This window comes from Leptopilina heterotoma, unplaced genomic scaffold, assembly GCF_015476425.1.
Source record: "Leptopilina heterotoma isolate Lh14 unplaced genomic scaffold, ASM1547642v1 Lhet_218, whole genome shotgun sequence".
Lineage (NCBI taxonomy): Eukaryota > Metazoa > Arthropoda > Insecta > Hymenoptera > Figitidae > Leptopilina > Leptopilina heterotoma.
Genome location: NW_025110935.1, coordinates 834,224 through 854,657, shown reverse-complemented (window position 1 = coordinate 854,657; position 20,434 = coordinate 834,224). Strand labels below are relative to the sequence as shown.

At 24.0% G+C, this 20,434-nt stretch overlaps 3 protein-coding genes across 3 annotated transcripts in view; 2 read left to right on the top strand and 1 right to left on the bottom strand.

Annotated features, from left to right (window-relative positions):
* The window catches only part of LOC122501923 (dynein axonemal heavy chain 12), a 35,721-nt gene extending 31,889 nt beyond the window's left edge, over positions 1 to 3,832 (bottom strand). Inside the window, exons 1-7 of the mRNA XM_043611714.1 lie at positions 3,579 to 3,832; positions 3,187 to 3,375; positions 2,008 to 2,375; positions 1,522 to 1,768; positions 991 to 1,389; positions 689 to 899; positions 212 to 485 (exon numbers count right to left, since the gene is read on the bottom strand). Coding sequence (XP_043467649.1) covers positions 212 to 485; positions 689 to 899; positions 991 to 1,389; positions 1,522 to 1,768; positions 2,008 to 2,375; positions 3,187 to 3,375; positions 3,579 to 3,701 — 1,811 coding nt within the window. The 5' untranslated portion in view covers positions 3,702 to 3,832. The remainder of the gene's footprint in view (positions 1 to 211; positions 486 to 688; positions 900 to 990; positions 1,390 to 1,521; positions 1,769 to 2,007; positions 2,376 to 3,186; positions 3,376 to 3,578) is intronic.
* A 214-nt stretch (positions 3,833 to 4,046) lies between these two features.
* LOC122501907 (zinc finger protein 708-like) lies at positions 4,047 to 11,038 on the top strand. Its single transcript, XM_043611691.1, has 4 exons — positions 4,047 to 4,252; positions 4,361 to 4,531; positions 4,620 to 5,249; positions 9,226 to 11,038. Exons 2-4 carry the CDS (start codon positions 4,406 to 4,408, stop codon positions 10,861 to 10,863), a joined length of 2,394 nt encoding a protein of 797 aa, XP_043467626.1. The 5' UTR covers positions 4,047 to 4,252; positions 4,361 to 4,405; the 3' UTR covers positions 10,864 to 11,038.
* A 2,361-nt stretch (positions 11,039 to 13,399) lies between these two features.
* LOC122501896 (ADP-dependent glucokinase) lies at positions 13,400 to 20,434 on the top strand. The gene is made up of 6 exons (XM_043611664.1): positions 13,400 to 13,752; positions 14,026 to 14,487; positions 16,110 to 16,397; positions 16,529 to 16,665; positions 16,771 to 17,219; positions 19,301 to 20,434. The coding sequence occupies exons 2-6, from the start codon at positions 14,159 to 14,161 to the stop codon at positions 19,538 to 19,540; spliced, it is 1,443 nt and encodes a 480-aa protein (XP_043467599.1). The 5' UTR covers positions 13,400 to 13,752; positions 14,026 to 14,158; the 3' UTR covers positions 19,541 to 20,434.

Sequence of the window (20,434 nt, the reverse complement as noted above, 5' to 3'; positions counted from 1 at the left end):
GTTTTTTTGATTAATAATTTTAAAAAATGAATTATTAATTAATAAATTAATTATTATAAAAAAATTATTATTAGGTACTTTAAAAAAATTTAAATTTGTAAACGAAACATTTTATAGTATTCATCAAGAGGAATATTTTTTTTTCTTTCAATCTTTGATCATAGTTTGTGAACTTTTCTGACGTAATAATTTAATGAAAAATACTAAATACTTTGGGAACATTTCTTCAATATTCGCATTGAGAGAATTGACTTTGTTTTGTAGATATTCCTCGAGTTCGAATTTCTTCTGCTCGAATAGTGAACTGTTTTGTTCGAAAATAATTTTAATGCGCTGCAACCAATTAACTGTCGTGTTATTCAATTCAATGTGATCTTTGTCCAAGGAGGTCATTTCAAGTAATGAAGACATCATAAATAATGAAAGGGATACTTTTTCATTGAGTTGAGCGACTAAATTCGTCGTTGCATGAATCATAAATTTTCCTGGAAATTATTATACATTTTTTATGTTAAAATCGGGAAAATTTAAAGTAAATTAATATTTTAATTTATCATTTGGTCGTCTTAGATTTTTTTTTAAATTTTTAGTCTTAGTTTCTTTAAAATAAATTAAATGAAGGAAAAATTATTAAAATTGTAAATAAATAATAAATAAAACGTAAAGAATTAAATTAAATAATAATTACCCAATTCCTGCAAATCTTTGGTGTTTTCTGGAATATTTAAGGCTTTCCTCTCAAGTTCTTCAAATTCTCTACATATCTCGAGATTGAAATTTCTATGACTTTTGATTAATTCCTTAATGATATGATTTTGTACTTCCTCTGCATAATGTTTCAAACCTAATTTTGCATCGTCTTGATGAAGTTTTGCAACTAAAAAGTATTCGAACCTAGTCTGAAAAAAATAACAAATATGATTTTAGTACAAACTGATGATATTGAAATCATTATTAGAATTAGAAATTTATGTAATGCAATTGAATTACAATTTTATTAATTTCCATAAAGAAGCTCTTAAACTCTTCCACTTTATCCACGTAGGTGATAAAATCATGACCATCTGCGACGTAATTTATAATCTCTTGATGAGTTTCCGAACTGCAAATGAAACTAAACTGATGTCGAAGATCCTCAATGTAATCATTTAAAGAACGATAGGCAGTTTTCAAATTCTCTTCGAGAAGTTGATGCACTTGTTGCAAATACCATTCGGGCAATGTGACTGGAATGAAATTATTCGAAGTTCTTTCATTCACCCACGTCTCCAATGATGGCAAATATCGAGCCGTTTTTGCAATGTTGTCAATAAAAGAATGAAATGCCGAATAAATTTCGGTTATTGACGGCGAAGTGAATAGTTGATTATTTTCGCACTTTAGTTTTACCTGGAAAGAAAAATTAATTTTAATATGTATAAATTAATTAGTTTGATAATTTGTCTAATGAAATAAAATAAAGTGACGCAAATTCTATTTATAAATTTATTTTTTGGTAATTTGAATAGAATTGGAACTTACGTTTAACACTGGAATGGTTAGTGCATCGTTGACTACTTCGAGTAAATGTTCAATGGTATTCATCATTTGCCGATTAATTTGAAGTGCCAGGAGTCTGGAAGCACACTTCAAAAATGACGGTAATAAATTCGAGGAAATTTCGTGTAAATACCTTGGTTGTGAAATTAGTGTAACAATACTATTATAGTAGGAATTCGCTACAATTAAATCACCTTTTCTTAAATCTTCCTCAACTAAATCCTGCAATCTGACAGTTTTAATTAATATATTTCCAATTTTTAATTAAATTCAAATTTAAATTCAAAATTAATTAAATTCAAATTCAATTTATAATTGTAATTAATTTTAATTTATAAATGTAATTAATTTTATTTCATAAATGTAATTAATTTTTTTTTATAAATGTAATTAATTTTAATTTATAAATTGACAAAGAAGTATCAATAAAATAAAAGTAGTATATAAAAATAAGTATTCAATATTTACCGTGTCAATTCCATAAAACCTTTAGTTCGATATTTACGAAAATCCAACATCCAGTTTTGTAAAATTTTCGTTTTGAACACAATATTTCTGATTAATTTATGAGAGAGAAAATACTTCTTCTCTATTATGCTTCGGTTTCTCAAGAATTCAATTCGATATTCAGTATGTCCAGGGAATTTGTATGGTAAATCTACTGGTACATCAAATCCTCTGTCTTCATCCTCTTCTGCTGTAACTTGTCGTATTCCAAATTCATGCAATATTTCAACATAGTGCTCTCGTGTTTCATTCATCACATTATCGAAAACTTTTTTAAATTTTATTTTCAAGTCCTTTGGTAGTTGTCTCTTGATATTTTCCTCCCATTCCTGAAAAAGGTGTAAGAAAATTAGAATTTCTAATTAAAATTTGTATAGAATCAAAAATTGCAAATTAATTGAAAATCATAGAAACAAAATTTTTTTATAAAACCAAAATATGGATTGCTAGTTAATTTTATTACTACAATTAATAACTATAATCAATTGTATTATTAAGAAATTTTAGTTTTTATAGACTAAAGTCTTTCTTCAGGTCCTTATTTATTAAAAAATAATTTTAGATAATTTAATTAATTAAAATGATTAAATTTTATTAGTTTGAATAAACAATTTTAACACTTATAAATACAGCAAAAGTTAAAAATAATTTTTCTTTTACAGTCGAAGCTTTACAATTAAAATTTCTAACCAACTAATTATTTTCAAAGTTGTCAATAAATTAATTCTTGAATATTATTTTTCATAAAGTTGGGCTTAGTACAGTAAGCAAGAAAAAATAATAAAATTGTTTACAAAGAAAGGTTTAATAATAATTTTTTTTTCTTGTTTAAAAAAAAATTAAAGAATTTTATACAAAAATTGTGATTAAAAAATTGGAATTATGCAAATATTTTTCATTTTCTAAAATAAACATTTAATTTTATGAACAAAATTGTAATTGATAAACAGAAAATATGCAAAATGGGTATATTTTCTATTACTTAATCGTTATATTTTAAATATCCTAATTTTGTGTACAAATAAAGAAAAAAATACTTAGTTAATTAATAATAAAATTTTTACTTAATATTCTACTTCTTACTTCCTTGTCAATTATTGGAAGACGTAAATAACAAATATTAGGGAAACAATTTCTTACCGGTAGGAGTCCACTTGTATCGTTCGCTAATTCCTTCATTTTTAAAATATAATATTCCTGAGATCGTGGAATATAATATTTATAATCTAGTGCTTTAATTTGTTCATTTTGCAAAAGTTCTTCTCTTAGAGCTCTCAATTTTAAATCAGCTTCCTCTTGCTTCAGTTTTTTAAGTTTTCTCCTTCGCATCTGCATTCACAATAATTTTATTATTTTCAAAATAAATTTTAAATTATTTTGCTGAACAAAATTCTATTTTTAATTTAAAAGTTAAATCATAGTTCAAAATATTTAAAGAACTAAAGTAACAAAGTAATAATTAATAATTGATAAATTATAACCTGTATAACAAACAACACAAAATGTAAACCTTGTAAATAAAATTTAAATACCTTGTCAATTTTAAAATCACGTAAAAAATTGTTTTCCACATTTTCACTAATTGACAATTCTGGAACTGGAATTGTTTTCCGAATACGTGTAGTGCCATATAAAAGATTATGAAACTCGGACATTTTTACTATTTATAAATACTAACTATAGCCATTTAAATATAAACGGTTAAATTAAATAGTATATTCAATAGCACTTCAAAACAGTGAACTTGTCATTGCTTGAAGTTTGTCACTTTTGTTGTCATTTCTACCAACTGAAGTCAACTGAGAAATTAAAAATACATTACATTCAAAATTATTCGAAATTAATAATTTTGAATTAAAATAAATTTATACTTTCCATCGGTAAAAATTGAGATAAAATATTTAATAGTATCAATAAAATAATTATTAAACTTAGAAAAAATTTACAATAAATGAATTGTATTATTTAGTGATTAGTGTGGTACTTGTGTGTACGTCTGTCAGTGTGTGATGTTACATGATTTTGTTTTTCAATTGTATTCGTGGTGTTTTTTAAAAATATCAATGTTTTTTGTTGAAGAAGGAAATTAATTTACACTTGTTTAGTGTAATAGTATAAAAATAATATACTTCAGTTTACGAATGTTTAAAAATGTCCTGAATTTTAATCATTTTATTCGCATACCATTTTCATTCTGTATTTTGAGGTTAGTTTCTTGTGTATACAAATATTGTTTATTTCTCTGAATGCCGGTTTAAATTTGTGTAGATATTCGATTATTAATTAAAACTTAATGCAAAAATACAAATTTTAGTTAGACTAACCTGCAGTAAAGAATGTGGAGTTTCTGATTACGAAAATGTCATTTTCCTCTGCACTCGATGAATTGTCACGAGTTGAAAACAATGAAAAGGTTGAAAAGCATCGTCAGTTCGTTTCGCTCCCCGAGGAAAATCACAAGACTTCTGTAAATTTAATAAAAAAGGTATTTATAGAGAAAAATAATTTGTAAACTTTTAGTAAACTTCATTCAATTAACAAATTTTGAAAACTAAAATAATGTATTTTTTCAGACACGTTCACAGTCGGGCGAACAAATTAAAATAGTGAATAAATGTAAAAATGCCAGGAGAGGACAGATTGACGTTATCAAAATGTCCGAGGATATTTCGCACTATAAATATTTATTTGTTTATGAGGATAGAATATCAAGATATATTGTTTTGAAAGCTTTACGAAGTAACAATCCAAAGGAGGTGGCAATGAAGCTTTTGGATGTGATGACAATTATTGGTGTACCAGATATTTTACAGTCGGAAAATGGTCAAAATTATGTAAAAGAAATTGTAACCGAATTACTGAATTTATGGAATAGTTTCCGAATAATTCCCGATGATATTGTCAGATTTAAGAATGAGAGGAATTTTCCAATGATTATCAAGTCTTGGTTGACGAAAAATCCAAAAAAATCATGGTTGGAAAGTATAAAAATCATTCAAGTGTTGGAAAATGCAACATTTTCCATCGAGAACAACAAATTTCCCTATGAATCACATTTCAAACGAAATGTTTACGAGGATTTTTATTACAATGATAAGAACAATGAAATCGAACCCGGAAAGTTGAAATCAGAGTTGGATGTTCAAGGCGATAGTTTATCTATTTCAGACGATAATGATTTCGACAAAGAAATTAACACTGAGGTAATTTTGTAATTCTCTTACTCTTTTAATTTCTTTTATCTGTAATTTTCATTTGTTAATTTATCATTAAAAATTTTACCAGCAACAATTTGCACACTTACGCGCGCGGCTAACTTCTTACTCACTTTTTTGAATAAAATTTTTAATAAAATTAGCAATTTTGAAAAATAATACAACGTAAAAATTTGTAATTCCAATTTATTTTCATAAAAATAAAATATGAATTGGAATTCAATTATTTTCAAAAATAATAAAAATTTTCCCAAAAATTAAAAAATAATCTCATCAAAATTTCAATTATCTTTAAAAATAATAAAATTATTCTACAAAATTCAAATATTTTTAAAAATTTTAATAAAATTTTTTGCAAAAAATTTTCCTTAATTTAATGATTTTCAATTTCTACTATTTTAACAAAAATTTCCAAAAGAATTTCATTATTTAAGAACAATTTTAATAAAATTCTACGCAAATATTTATTAATATCAAAATTCCTATTATCTTTATAAATAAAAAAAATTCTTCCAAATTCAATTATTTTCAAAAACTTTCTTCATTTTAATAATTTTCAATATTTATTTAAGATTCTTATATCTTATTCAATATTCTCTACTATCTCTATATTTATATTATTAATTGTACGCAAACATTTAATTATTTTCATAAATAATAAAGTAAAAATTTCGCAGGAATTCAATTATTTACAAACTTTTTATAAGTTTCTTTTCAATAATTAAATTATTTTCATGAATAATAAAAAACTCATAGCAGAATTTCAATTATTAAAATTTTTATCGAATTTCCTGAAAATTGTAATTATTCTTAAAAATTTGATTAAAATTCGTCAAAAGAATTCATTTATTTAAAAATTTAATAATAAAAATATTTATAAGAATTAAATTTTAAAAAACATTCAATTAGTGAATAAACTAGCCAAACTATCCGCGCGCAAGCGCGCGGGAATGTTGTATGGGGCTGCTTATTTTAAACAATTTAAAAAATTTTAAAGAAATAATTATTATAACCTAACAAAGAGATTTAACTAACTAAAATTCAAATAATTTCACTCAATGGTCTCAATTTAAATAGAATTTACATTACTAGACTTAAACTATGGCTAGAACAATTACAATTAGTATCTGGGTCATCTTTTGCATTGCTTATTTTATAAAGCCATTTTAAATTAAATACTTTTTAAAGAAATAATAATTATTACACACTGAAAAAAGTTTTACTTGAAATAGCGATAAGTATCTCTAGAATAACGGAAGTATTAATTGAAGCACTGAATAATTTCGCTACTAAAGTGAAATCTGTAGTTCATCCAGCTAAATATTTTTTGCCGTGCATAACGAAAAAAGAATTAAATTAACATCAGATTTTCTACATTAAAAAAAAACGAATTCAAATAGAAATTAATCATTTTACAACTTAACCAAATTCACCCCAGAAATCACTGAATTCGATAATTTAGAAGAAAGTCAGACAAAAGCAGGGTTCCTACAGAATCTGGAAATCATGGAAATCATGGAAATGGTATGGAATTTTTAAAAGGCTTCTGGAAATCAGGGAAATCATGGAAAAGGCCTGTAATTTTTAAAAAATTCTAAATTTTTTCAGTTTTCCATTTTTTCTCTAGAATAAAAATTCAAATAATAATTAAGCTAAATGGTATAAAAGAGAAAAAAAATGTTGAATTTTAAGAAAATCGAATTTTTGAATTTTTTCGAATTTTCATTAATTTTAGATTTTTTACCAAAGAGTCGAGACAATTTAATAAGTAAAGTATTTTCCAAAAGCACAAAAATAATGAAGCTAAATCCTATAAAAGAGAGGAAAAAATGTTGAATTTTAAGAAATTCGGATTTTTGAATTTTTGATAATTTTCGATAATTTTAGATTTTTTACCAAAGATTCGAGACTATTAAATAAGTAAAGTATTTTCCAAAAGCACAAAAATAATGAAGCTAAATCCCATAAAAGAGAGGAAAAAATGTTGAATTTTAAGAAATTCGGATTTTTGAATTTTTGATAATTTTCGATAATTTTAGATTTTTTACAAAAGAGTCGAGACTATTAAATAAGTAAAGTATTTTCCAAAAGCACAAAAAAAATGAAGCTAAATCCCATAAAAGAGAGAAAAAAATGTTGAATTTTAAGAAAAACGGATTTTTGAATTTTTGATAATTTTCATTAATTTTAGATTTTTTACCAAAGAGTCGAGAGATTTTAATAAGTAAAGTATTTTCCAAAAGCACAAAAATAATGAAGCTAAATCCCATAAAAGAGAGGAAAAAATGTTGAATTTTAAGAAATTCGGATTTTTGAATTTTTGATAATTTTCGATAATTTCACATTTTTTACCAAAGAGTCGAGACAATTTAATAGGTAAAGTATTTTCCAAAAGCACAAAAATAATGAAGCTAATTCCTATAAAAGAGAGGAAAGAATGTTGAATTTTAAGAAATTCGGATTTTTGAATTTTTGATAATTTTCGATAATTTTAGTTTTTTTACCAAAGAGTCGAGACTATTAAATAAGTAAAGTATTTTCCAAAAGCACAAAAATAATAAAGCTAAATCCCACAAAAGAGAGGAAAAAATGTTGAATTTTAAGAAAAACGGATTTTTGAAATTTTTCGAATTTTTGATAATTTTAGATTTTTTACTAAAGAGTCGAGACAATTTAATAAGTAAAGTATTTTCCAAAAGCACAAAAATAATGAAGCTAAATCCCAAAAAAGAGAGGAAAAAATGTTGAATTTTAAGAAATTCGGATTTTTGAATTTTTGATAATTTTCGATAATTTCACATTTTTTACCAAAGAGTCGAGACAATTTAATAGGTAAAGTATTTTCCAAAAGCACAAAAATAATGAAGCTAATTCCTATAAAAGAGAGGAAAAATTGTTGAATTTTAAGAAATTCGGATTTTTGAATTTTTGATAATTTTCGATAATTTTAGTTTTTTTACCAAAGAGTCGAGACTATTAAATAAGTAAAGTATTTTCCAAAAGCACAAAAATAATAAAGCTAAATCCCACAAAAGAGAGGAAAAAATGTTGAATTTTAAGAAAAACGGATTTTTGAAATTTTTCGAATTTTTGATAATTTTAGATTTTTTACTAAAGAGTCGAGACAATTTAATAAGTAAAGTATTTTCCAAAAGCACAAAAATAATGAAGCTAAATCCCAAAAAAGAGAGGAAAAAATGTTGAATTTTAAGAAATTCGGATTTTTGAATTTTTGATAATTTTCGATAATTTCACATTTTTTACCAAAGAGTCAAGACAATTTAATAAGTAAAGTATTTTCCAAAAGCACAAAAATAATGAAGCTGAATCCTATAAAAGAGAGGAAAAAATGTTGAATTTTAAGAAATTCGGATTTTTGAATTTTTGATAATTTTCGATAATTTTAGATTTTTTACCAAAGAGTCGAGACTATTAAATAAGTAAAGTATTTTCCAAAAGCACAAAAATAATGAAGCTAAATCCCATAAAAGAGAGAAAAAAATGTTGAATTTTAAGAAAAACGGATTTTTGAAATTTTTCGAATTTTTGATAATTTTAGATTTTTTACCAAAGATTCGAGACAATTTAATAAGTAAAGTATTTTCCACATTAAAAAGTTTGACATTAAAAAATATATAAAAAATGCCAATACTTAACCCACAAAATTAAACTTTCAAAACAAACAAATGAATGCAGATAATTTGCTAACGGAAAGGAAACTTACGATTATTATAATGTATTAGTGAATAAATAAAAAGGAGAAAAATTTGCATAATTTAGATCAGTCAAATGAAATTTGTTAAAGAAAAAAGCAAATAATAAACAAAATGGGTATATTTTCCATTTGTTAATCATAATTTTTTTTAAAGAAAAAAAAACAAAAGCATTCATAAAAACTAACTTTAAACTGCGGACAGAATGAATGAAAGAATACGAAGATTAATATAGTTAATTTTTATTTTAGTACACCGAAGAAATAAAAGTTTCGAATAGAAATCTCAGACCGAATTTGCCAGGAGTGAAAACTGAATCAGAGAATTCTTGTTCCGAAGAAGAATCGACTTCTTTAAAAAAAGGAAAAAACCATACGTTCAGTTGTAAATTTTGTCCAAAACAATTTTCAATGGCTGGACATTTAGCAAATCATTTAAAATCGCACAAAAAGTCCATTGATTGTTCGAAGTGTTCAAAAAAATTTCGAAGTCAAGTTGTTTATAAAAATCATCTACAAGAATTTCATGGAGAAATTTCGAAAATTTCTACTGATTTTGAAGAGCTAGAAGAACTTAAAGAGGAATTTGTTTCTAAAGAAATAAATTCAGATAAAATGAAAATGAAAAGTGTGTCAGTCAATCGAAAAAAAACCAAACAACGTGATAAACGAGGGAAATTAAACGAAACATTAGAATGCAGTTATTGTGAGCAAAAATTCGAATTTCCGAGTGTATTAAAAAGACACATTCGTTCGCATACAAATGAACGACCTTACGTTTGTGAAATTTGCAATAAAAGTTTTAAACAACTCGGTCATCTCAGTCAACATTCGATAACTCACACCGATTACAAATCACTGCAATGCAATCAATGCGGCGTTAAATTCGAATCTCTAGACGCTTTAAAAATCCACTCGGAAATTCATCCCCAAGATTCGTTTCTCAAAAAAAGTACAAATATCCCAAAAAATCGTCTCTTCGATTGTGATATTTGCAAAAAAGTCTTTTCCACCAAAAGCGTTTTGGAAAGGCACATATTAACCCACACGCAAGAACGACAATTCGAATGCGACGTTTGTGGTAAACGATTCAAACAATCAGGACACGTCAAGTCTCACATGTTGGTTCACACCGGCGAACGTCGCTTCCAATGTGCAATTTGCTCGAAACGCTTCAGTTTGGCAAATTCGTTAAAAAAACACATGTACATTCACAATGGCGATAAACCCTATCAATGCGACGTTTGCGGTGCAAGATTTCTCGAGAAAAGAAATCTCAACGGTCACCTCCTGACACACACGAATGAAAAACCCTTTGTCTGTAAAATTTGTGGCAAAAAATACACCCTCGCCGATACTTTACGAAGACACGTGAGTGCCGCCCACGAGGATGGACGAACTTATCAATGTGAAATTTGTGCAAAAATGTTTAAACAATTGGCACATTTGTCGGTGCATAAAAAAGTGCACACTGACGAGAGACCATTTCAATGTCATCTTTGTGAAAAGAATTTTAAACACAAGAATGTTTTGAAATCTCATTTGGCCATTCACGCGAATGTTCGTCCTTTTGAGTGTGATGAATGTAAAGCGACTTTTGTTCGTAAAACAAACCTCCAAACGCATATCGCATCGGCACACATGAATGAGAGGCCGTACACTTGTAATATTTGTGGGAAAAAATTCAAACAGGTTAGTCATTTAAATGGGCATATTATTGTGCACAGTAATTCAATGCCATATCAGTGTGATTTTTGTGATCGAAGATGTAATCGATTGGATAATCTCAAGAAACACATGAGAATCCATACGAAAACTTCGAAAGAGCTTAATAATAGTGTAATTGTTGCTGGGAGAATGACAAATTTCAATACTCAAATTAATGTTTAAGATTGAAATATTGCATCAGTATTTTCAGAATAATTAGGTAAATGTATACTTATGAAAGAAGTATATAATAGGATTTGGGAGAATTATTTTTACCTCAACGGTAAAAATTGATGTCTTTGTATTACGTACTTACAGAATATGTTTCATCATGTTGAAAAAATTTCTGAATGTTCAAATGAACCATTTTTTTGCTAGGTATAAATATTTTCCAAAAAAGTATCGATTGGATACAAAAAAAACCATAATTACAAAAATTTGAAACTTTTGTAAATTTTCATAAGTGAAAAGGTGAATTCAAAAGGTTTTAATTTGAAATTTTAGAAAATTTCAATTTTAAATGAATTTAGAAGAATTTTAATAATTCAAATTCTTCTGAAATTAGTTAATTTTTTTAATATATAATTAATTAATTATTAAAAATAAGGGATTTTTAGCAGAATTTCAGTTAAAAACACTAAAAAAAATTGAATTTTGGAGTAGTTACAAACAATTGTAGAAATTTAATTATTTTCAAAAGTAATAAAATTCTTCGCAGAAATTCAATTATGTTGAAAAATTAAAAAAAAATCTAGTAAAAATTGCAATTATTTTTATAAATAATAAAATTCTCGAAAATTCAATTATATGTTCAAGAATTAAAAAAAATTCTAGTTAAAATTTCAATTATTTTTATAAATAATAAAATTATAGTCAAAATTTCAATTACTTTTATAAATAATAAAATTCTAGTCAAAATTTTAATTCTTTTTATAAATAATAAAATTTTTCTCTAAAAATCAATTAGGTATTTTCAAAAATTTTAATAAAATTCTTCGCAAAATTTTAATTTTTTCAAAAATTTTCCTGAATTCAATGAAAAAATTTTAATAAAATTCTATGCAAATATTTAATTATTTTCATAAGTAATAAAAATTTTACAGGATTTAATTATTTACAAAATTTTTATAAATTTCTTTGCAGTAATTCAATTATTTCCATAAAAAATACAATTTTTCGCAGAAATTTAATTATGAATAATAAAACTCTACTTGGAAATTATTATATTATTATATTATATATATATATATATATATATTATTATATTATTTTAAAAAGTAATAAATTTTTTCGCAGAAATTCAATTATTTTCAAAAATTTTTTTAAATTCTCGTCAAAATTTTAATTTTATTATTTATAAAAAAAATTTTATTATTTCAAAAAAAAATTCAATTATTTAAACAAATTTTGAATAAAATTCTACGTAAACATTTCATTATTTTTATAAATAATAACATTTTTTTGCAGGGATTCAATTATTTTTAATAGGTGCAATTTTAAATTGAATTTGAAAAAATAATTTTAAAAAATTTCATATCAGTTTTATTGAAATTCTTTTTTAATTTAAAAATATAGTAACTTTGTTTAAAAAGTACATATTATAATTTTTGTAAATCATAATTTTTAATCTTGATAAATTTTGAAATAATTTGAAAGTAATTTAATTTTTTCGAAGAATTTTATAAAAAAGATTTAAAAACAATTAAATTTTTACGAAAAATTTGATCATTTGTGAAAGCAATTGAATTTCTTTAAAGAATTTTAGAAAATAATTTAATTCTTTGTAAAGATTTTATTAATTTCGAAAATAACTTGATTTTAACGAAAAATGTTGTAAGAATTTTTAAAATTCAATTTTTTCAAAGGATTTTAATAATTTTCGAAAAATTTGGTTTTTTTTATGGAAATAATTAAGTTAATGAATTTATCAAAAGATGTTATTATTTCGTCAAAAGAATTCAATTTAATTATTTTTGAATATGTTTAATTGAATTTTTTTTAAATTCCTTAATAATAGAAATTGAATTGTAAGCAAATGGATTTGAAAAATTTTCAAAGAATTTTTTCGAAAGTTATTAAAAATAATTGATGTGAAGAAGAATTTTAGTTAAAAAATCGAGAAAATAATAATTGAATTGAAATGATGAAAATAATTTTGAAGAATTTTCATTAACAATATTGTTATAATGTAAAATAATGATTTTATGACTTGGTCTTCGTTAATTATTATATGAAACATAAAAAATCGATCACTCCGAGTCGAAGTCTCGGATTGATCGATTTCTTCTTGTTTTTATAATAAATTAAAATATTCCTACAAGTTGAATTTCAAAAAGGTTTTATTGTGTGAAATCTTAATTTAAAAAATTTATAAGATTAAAATTTTTTTAAAAATATAAATAAATAAATTTTGTCTATTTGAACGTTCAGAAGTTTCAGAACTTTCGGGACATGTTTCATCACTCTAAGATTATTTATCAAAAGTAAGTTACGTATAGATTCAATATTTATAGTTTTTGTGCTTCACTAGTGAGAATAATTTCCAAAAGTATTTTCCTTGATATTTAAGTATTAAAAAGTATATTTTCAGTATTTTTAGAATAAAAAAAATGCGAGTTGTAAAAAAATTCTACTTTTATGGAAATTAATAATTGTATTTACATTTCAAGATCTGAAAAATTTATTTATTAAATAATGCTTCCATAGCAAACACTATTTAGAAGTAAGAAATTATTTTATAGGAAATCCTACAAAATAATTATATTTTTGATAATTTGTAAATTTTTTTATTGACAGTTAAGAATAATAGGTCGTGTAAACTATTTATATTTGTGAAAATCAATAATCTTTATAAACACCGAATTGTATATTCTTTATCATTGTGAGACGATATTTAATCCTATTTTGTACTAATGTAATAATAGGTTTAATCTTTTAAATTAGATTTACGATGAATTGTGTTCTCCACACGAAGCAGGTCTTCCTGAATAATTAAATATCCATAAAGTGTAAATCGACAAAAAAATATACAAAAAATTTGGAGAAACTTTTCTGATATTCGATCGATACTGCGTGTGTGTTTCAATATAAATATAATGTCATAATTTGTTGAATAAATTTTTAATTTTTTCAAATACTAATAAAAATGAGTGTTTCATCATTCGAATTTAGTTTTTTTTCTTAAATTCTGAACATTTTATTTTATCTTAATATTTCGTATTAATAAATAATAATAATTAATAAAATATAATATGTAATATGTAATATGTACATATAATATGTATAATATGTAATATGTACATATAATATAATATGTAAAATATAAAATTTCGTTTTGAATTTTAGCGCTTTTCTCTGAAGTAAAAAAAAACGAAAAAAACTTATTTTTGTTGACATTCGCCACCATCTGTCAATTTGACAGCAAAACAGGTTATGTGCAATTAGTGCATCTGCTACCGCGGCACACGAACGACTGAAAATGGGATTAATAGGACTGAAATTTGGTACTTTATTAACGATAATAATTGTGTTAATAGCGATTTATTATAGAAATTTTGACGATGTTCTACAAAAAAGATTAGTGGCTGTTTTACACGGACTAGAAAAATTAGAAAACCGCTATGAAATTACTGACAGACCAAAAGTGGCGATAGGTTATGGAATTTGCACAGATGTGTCGGTTCGAGCAAAAAAATTACTAAAATATAATGATAATGTTGGAAATCCTATGCATTTTGATGAAATTAACACCGATATTGAATTATACAAGAGTTATGCTTACTATTTTCGTCATGGAGCTGCTGCCGAGTGAGTTAACCTCATTTTTTTTCTTCCCGCACAATTTCACATATAATTCATATTTCATTCATTTCCTTCATTAGAATTTTATAAAATTCTATTATTACGAAATCGTTTTTATTATCAATGATTTTTAATTTATATCAAGAATATTTTAAAATAAATATTTATTCGGAAAAGGGTATTTTTTACAAGCGGTAAATATGTATTTCGGTTTTTTTTATTGATTTTAACGATTTTAACAAATATTTGTATAATTTTTTATCAGTCAACTTTTTTTTTAAACGAAATTTATTTATTTCTTCTTTAGAGTAAACTTTTATTGCAATAATTTTTCGTCAGGTATAAAAAAAAGTTAATTAGGTAGAAATTTCTAATTTTAATTTTTTTTTCTAATTTTGGTATTTAATTTTTATTACAAACGGCAATTACTGAAAATATTTGTAATGAAAGACATTTCGTTCATTTAAACGTTCAAAACTTGAGGGTCATTTTTTAAAATAAATTTTGACAATTTTTCTACAAAGTTTTAAATATTAAAAGAATAAGTTTGATTTTTTTCTGTTTCTAAAGTTGCGAACGTTCAAATGTACGACGACATATTTTTTTACCTCTTTCAATTCGTACTTTGTTAATTATTAATAATTAATCAGAGTGGCCACATGTCAGTGAAGTCAGGAAAATGTGAGGTAAAAAATTTTTTGCCAAGGAAATTTATAAAATTGAGATTTTTTTCGACTTACAATTTTCAGAAATTGCGACATTTCTCGACTTTTTTTCCAAATATTGCAACTAAATATCATATTTTTTAGTATTAAATGTAATTCATTTCAATTTTTATAGTGCGAAAAATAACTATAAACAAATCTTTCAAAATTTATTTTTGAATCATTTTTCTATTTAAATTTTCGAAATATACAATTAAAAAGATTTTTAATAATTGAAATTTTGTTAAATTTTAATTGATAATAATTGCATTATCAAAAATTTTAATGAAAAATCTTTAAACCCTTTAAACGTAAATTTAAAAATGAATATTAATGAAAATTAGCTTCTAATTTTTTAAAATTTAATATTTTCAGTTTTTTTAATTACATATTTTCAAAAGTTCAAATAAATACAAAAAATAATAACATTGTAGAATTATTTTTAACATTTTGGGGAAAAAAATCATTCAAAATATTTCATTAAAATTCATCAAAAAATGAATTAGTTTTTTTTAAATAATACAAAAACTCTGTTTTAGAAATTCAATTGTTTTGGAAAAATTACATTAAAATATTTTTAAAAACTATACTTAATTCTTAGAATTTTTATATCATAATTTTTTAAGATTTTATTGTCTTCGAATAAAAATTTACTTTTTTGGACTTATTAAAATTTCGGAGCAATCAGTTAAAATAATTTTAATGTCAGTATATTGTCAGGGAAATTGATTAACTAGAACTTGTGATCACCCTGTTAGTAATAAAAAAATCTTTTTTTTCATATAGAAAAAATTGTTATAACTAAATAAATATTCAGTTTTAATTACTTTCATCATTTTTGTAATTAATTTTTAAAAATATTTGAATAGAAAATAAATTTTGTTCGTTTGAACGTTGAAAATTGGAGGGAAATTTTTTTTGCAGACGCTATATGGGAAATAGGATTCTTTTCGACGAATTGGTGGCGAAAGTACGAAAAATTTCCACGTCTTACTCGACGATTGGAGGAAATGCGGCAGTAATGGCACTTCGATTTTTGAAGGAAGGATGTGATGTTATTTTGGCTGCGAAAATGACTAAATCTCTCCAACAAATGATGCCGCAGTCGATTAAAATCGTAGGCGGAGAAGTAGAACGAGATGATATACATTTAATTCTTGAGTACAAAAGTGGAGAAACTTGGGGGCCTTATAAAAGTGCGCGAGCTAATAGGTAAAAAATAAAATGAACATTATTAAATTCATTTTCTTCTGATGTAGAATTTCTAATAATCTTGTAAATTTGTATCTTGTAAAATTTTAGTTATAACAATTTTGATCTAAATTGATTCGCAATTTTTTCAGATACATTCTTCACAACGATCACAACAATCCAATGATAAGCGCTCTCGAAGAACTTGATAAAGTACTGCCAGAATTTAAACCCGATTTACTAGTCATTGGCGGTCTTCAGATGATGGACAATTTTCCTTTCGAAGATGGTAAAAAATATCCAAATGCATTAAATGAATTATGCAGAAAAAAAGCTTTTTTTCAATCGAAAACGAAAAAATTTTGACAAAGTCTAATTAAGTAATTTTACACAGGTGTCCGTTCTAGTCGATTGAACAAAGTTCACAAGCAAATGATCAGTCAGCCAAAATCGACGAAAATCCATTTCGAAATGGCCTCGTTTGTCGAGCAGAGTTTACTCAATGAACTTTGCAATAAGGTCATTCCATTCGCTGACAGTCTGGGTATGAATGAACAAGAAATTGGAAATCTGTACAATTCCCTCCAGTACGGAAATATTTCACTAGTCACGGACTCCACGCCTAGGGTGGCAACAATTTTGGATCAAATGAGAATGCTCTTCAGGCTGATTCGAGTCAAGGGGAATAAAATTGAAAATTCGAGAGAACTAACGAGAATTCATGTTCATACACTAGCTTATCAAGCTATTTTCACGGTGAAAAATTCCTCTTGGAAAAATACAGTGGCTGCGGCCGCAAAAGCCTCTCTCACTGCCCATCGACACGTTTGTGGATCACAAGATGTAAGAATTTTTCCTAATCCGTAATTTAATTGTAAATTTTAGGGCTCGAAATAGGTCCGTAAATTTGCTTCAAGTCAGTTTTTTTGAAAAAAGGTCGATATAATTTGGAGAATTTTAGAGAAATTACAAATGATTCCAAAAATTCAATTATTTTCAAAAGTAATAAAATTCTTCGCAGAAAATCGATTATATTCAAAAATTTTTTTTAAATTTTAGTAAAAATGTCAATTATTTTTAAAAATAATTAAATTCTTCTCCGAAATTGAAATATTTTCAAAAATTTTCCTCAATTCAATGAAAAAATTCTGAATAAAATTGTACGCAAATATTTATTTTCATAAATAATAAATATTTCACAGGAATTCAATTATTTAAAAAATTTTAATAAATTTCTTCGCAATAATTCAATTTTCACAAATAATAAAATTTTTTTTAGGGATTTAGTTATTTTTAATAAAATTTTTAATTAAATTTGAAAAATTAATTTTTTGAAATTTCATATCACTTTTATTCAAAATTTTTTTTTTAATTTAAAAATATAATAACTTTGTTTAAAAAATATTATAATTTTTGTAACTCATAATTTTGAATCTTTACAAATTTTGAAATAATTTGAAAGTAATTGAATTTTTGCGAAGAATTTTATTAAGATATTTAAAAACAATTGATTTTTTACGAAGACTTTTATCATTTGTGAAACCAATTGAATTTTTGAAAATAATTTAATTCTTTGTAAATATTTTATTAATTTTGAAAATAACTTAATTAATCTTTTGTAATAAAATTTTTCGTTAAATTCTCGAAAATAATTTAATTTCTTTCTAAAAACTTTAATATGTAACACAATAACTTAATTTTAACGGAAAATTTTGTAAGGATTTTTAAAATTAATGGATGTTTTTCAAAGGATTTTTGAAATTCAAAATTATTTCAATTTAATTATTTAAAAATTTATTGATAAAATCCTTTATGAGAATTCAATTTTAAGAAACATTCAATTATTCAATAAATTATTTATTTTTGAATTTAAATAATTGAATTCTCGTAGAATTTTCTTAAAAAATTGATTTAAAAATGAATTTCAGTTAAAATTTTAGATAATAATTGAATATTATTTGAATTTTTCATACTTTTAACTAACAATTCTGTAGAATTAGTTTTTTTTGAAAAGTTTATTTGAATTTTTGTTGAAATTATTTGAAGTTTTTATTTTCTAATAAATATATTATATTTAATTAAAGGATTTCCGAATAACCGTAATTGATTTTTAATATCTACTTACTATTTTAATAAAATTTTACAAAAGAATTCAATTATTTAAAAAAAAAATTAAGAAAATTCTAAGCAAACATTTAATTATTTTCATAAAATAATTAAAAATTTCACAGGAATTCAATTATTTACGAATTTTTTAAATAAATTTCTTCGAAATAATTCAATTATTTTCATTTAAATAATAAAATTTTTGCAAGGATTCAAATTATTTTCGTAAATAATAAAATTCTTTTTAGGAATTCAATTATTTTCATAAATATTAAAATTCTTTGCAGAAGTTCAATTATTTTCAATGCAATTTTAATCAAATTCCTTGAAAAATGTAAATTATTCTTAAAAATTTTAATAAAATTTTCCAAAAGAATTCAATTATTTAGAAAATTTTTAATAAAATTCTATGCAATCATTTAATTATTTTCATAAAATAATAAACATTTCACAGGAATTCAATTATTTTCATAAATTATAAAATTTTTACAAGGATTTAAATTATTTTCGTAAATAATAAAATTCTTTTTAGGAATTCAATTATTTTCATGAATAATAAAACTGATAGCAAAAGTTCAATTATTTTTAATGCAATTTTCATCAAATTCCTTGAAAAATGTAATTATTCTTAAAAATTTTATTCAAATTTGTCAAAAGAATTTAATTTTAAGAAACATGCAATTATTCAATAAATTGTTTTTTTTTATTTAAATAATTGAATTCTAGTAGAATTTTTTAATAAAAAATTGATTTAAAAATGAATTTCAGTTAAAATTTTAGATAATAATTGAATATTAATTGCTATTTTCTGTTCGAAGGTGAATTTAGATAAAGCGACGCTCATCATGGACGACAGTTTCTCAACGTCTGCGAAATCAGGTTCGAGAATTCTTCTCGATGAAAATAAGCCCGTCTCATGTTGGGAAGAGACTTTCAATATAAATAAACGTATTGTTGTTGAAGTTTGCATCGCACCAGTTTTAGTTTGCACGAAAGCTAGTCAAACCGCAGGCGGCGGAGACAATATTTCAAGCGCAGGACTCGTACTTCAAATCTAAAGAATGTCAATTTCAAACGAAAACGTTTAAAAAAACGGCTTAAAAATTACCTCGTCAAGTTCTAATGACCGTTTTTTTAAAAACCCATTTACATTGCAAATAATTTCATTCCATTATCGGCTGTTACTCAACAGATGAGTATAATGTAGTTTAAAGACTTTGATACAAACTGAAAAGTATTTTAAAATATTCAAATCTCATTAAAATCGTTAAAGAAACGTTAACTATCTAAAAGAGTTAACTAAAAGTGAGACAGAATAGATGAAACTAGAAATGAGATAAGATTTTTTAACATATTTTAAAATATTTTTACCTCTACCATTTTTTTTTCACAATTTTCCAATTTACTTTGAATCAATTTTTTTCATTGTGAATATAATCAAAAGAACATTAGTCCCAGTCGTTTTTTCCATAAATTTTCAATTTTAAGTTGGTAAATTTAAAGAAAACTGGTAAATTTAAAAACTTATAGAAAAAGCGACTGGAAACCTCCTTATATTTATTACATTCTCATCAAAAAAATGAGAAAGTCTTGTTTTTTGTTAATCAAATGCAACGAGCAAATAATTCGAAAGTAACAAATTTTTCAGCAACTATTTAAGTTATTGAAATAATCATTGTGCCATTATCTCACTGAACATAATAGAGAAGATATTTTCTTTCTAATGATTGGTGATTGTCTAAGTCAACGAATTTATTTAATACGAAAAAATATTTCTAGAGGAAAGAAAAATGAAAATACATCGTGATAAACGACGTAGAACAGTGAAATCAAAAAAATTATTGTTAAATATTAGATTTATGCATAAACTAAATCACAATATGAAAGATTTAATCTTTACGCAAAGAAAAGTCAATTTGTGTGATTTTGCATTTAATTTTTTTTTGTGCACA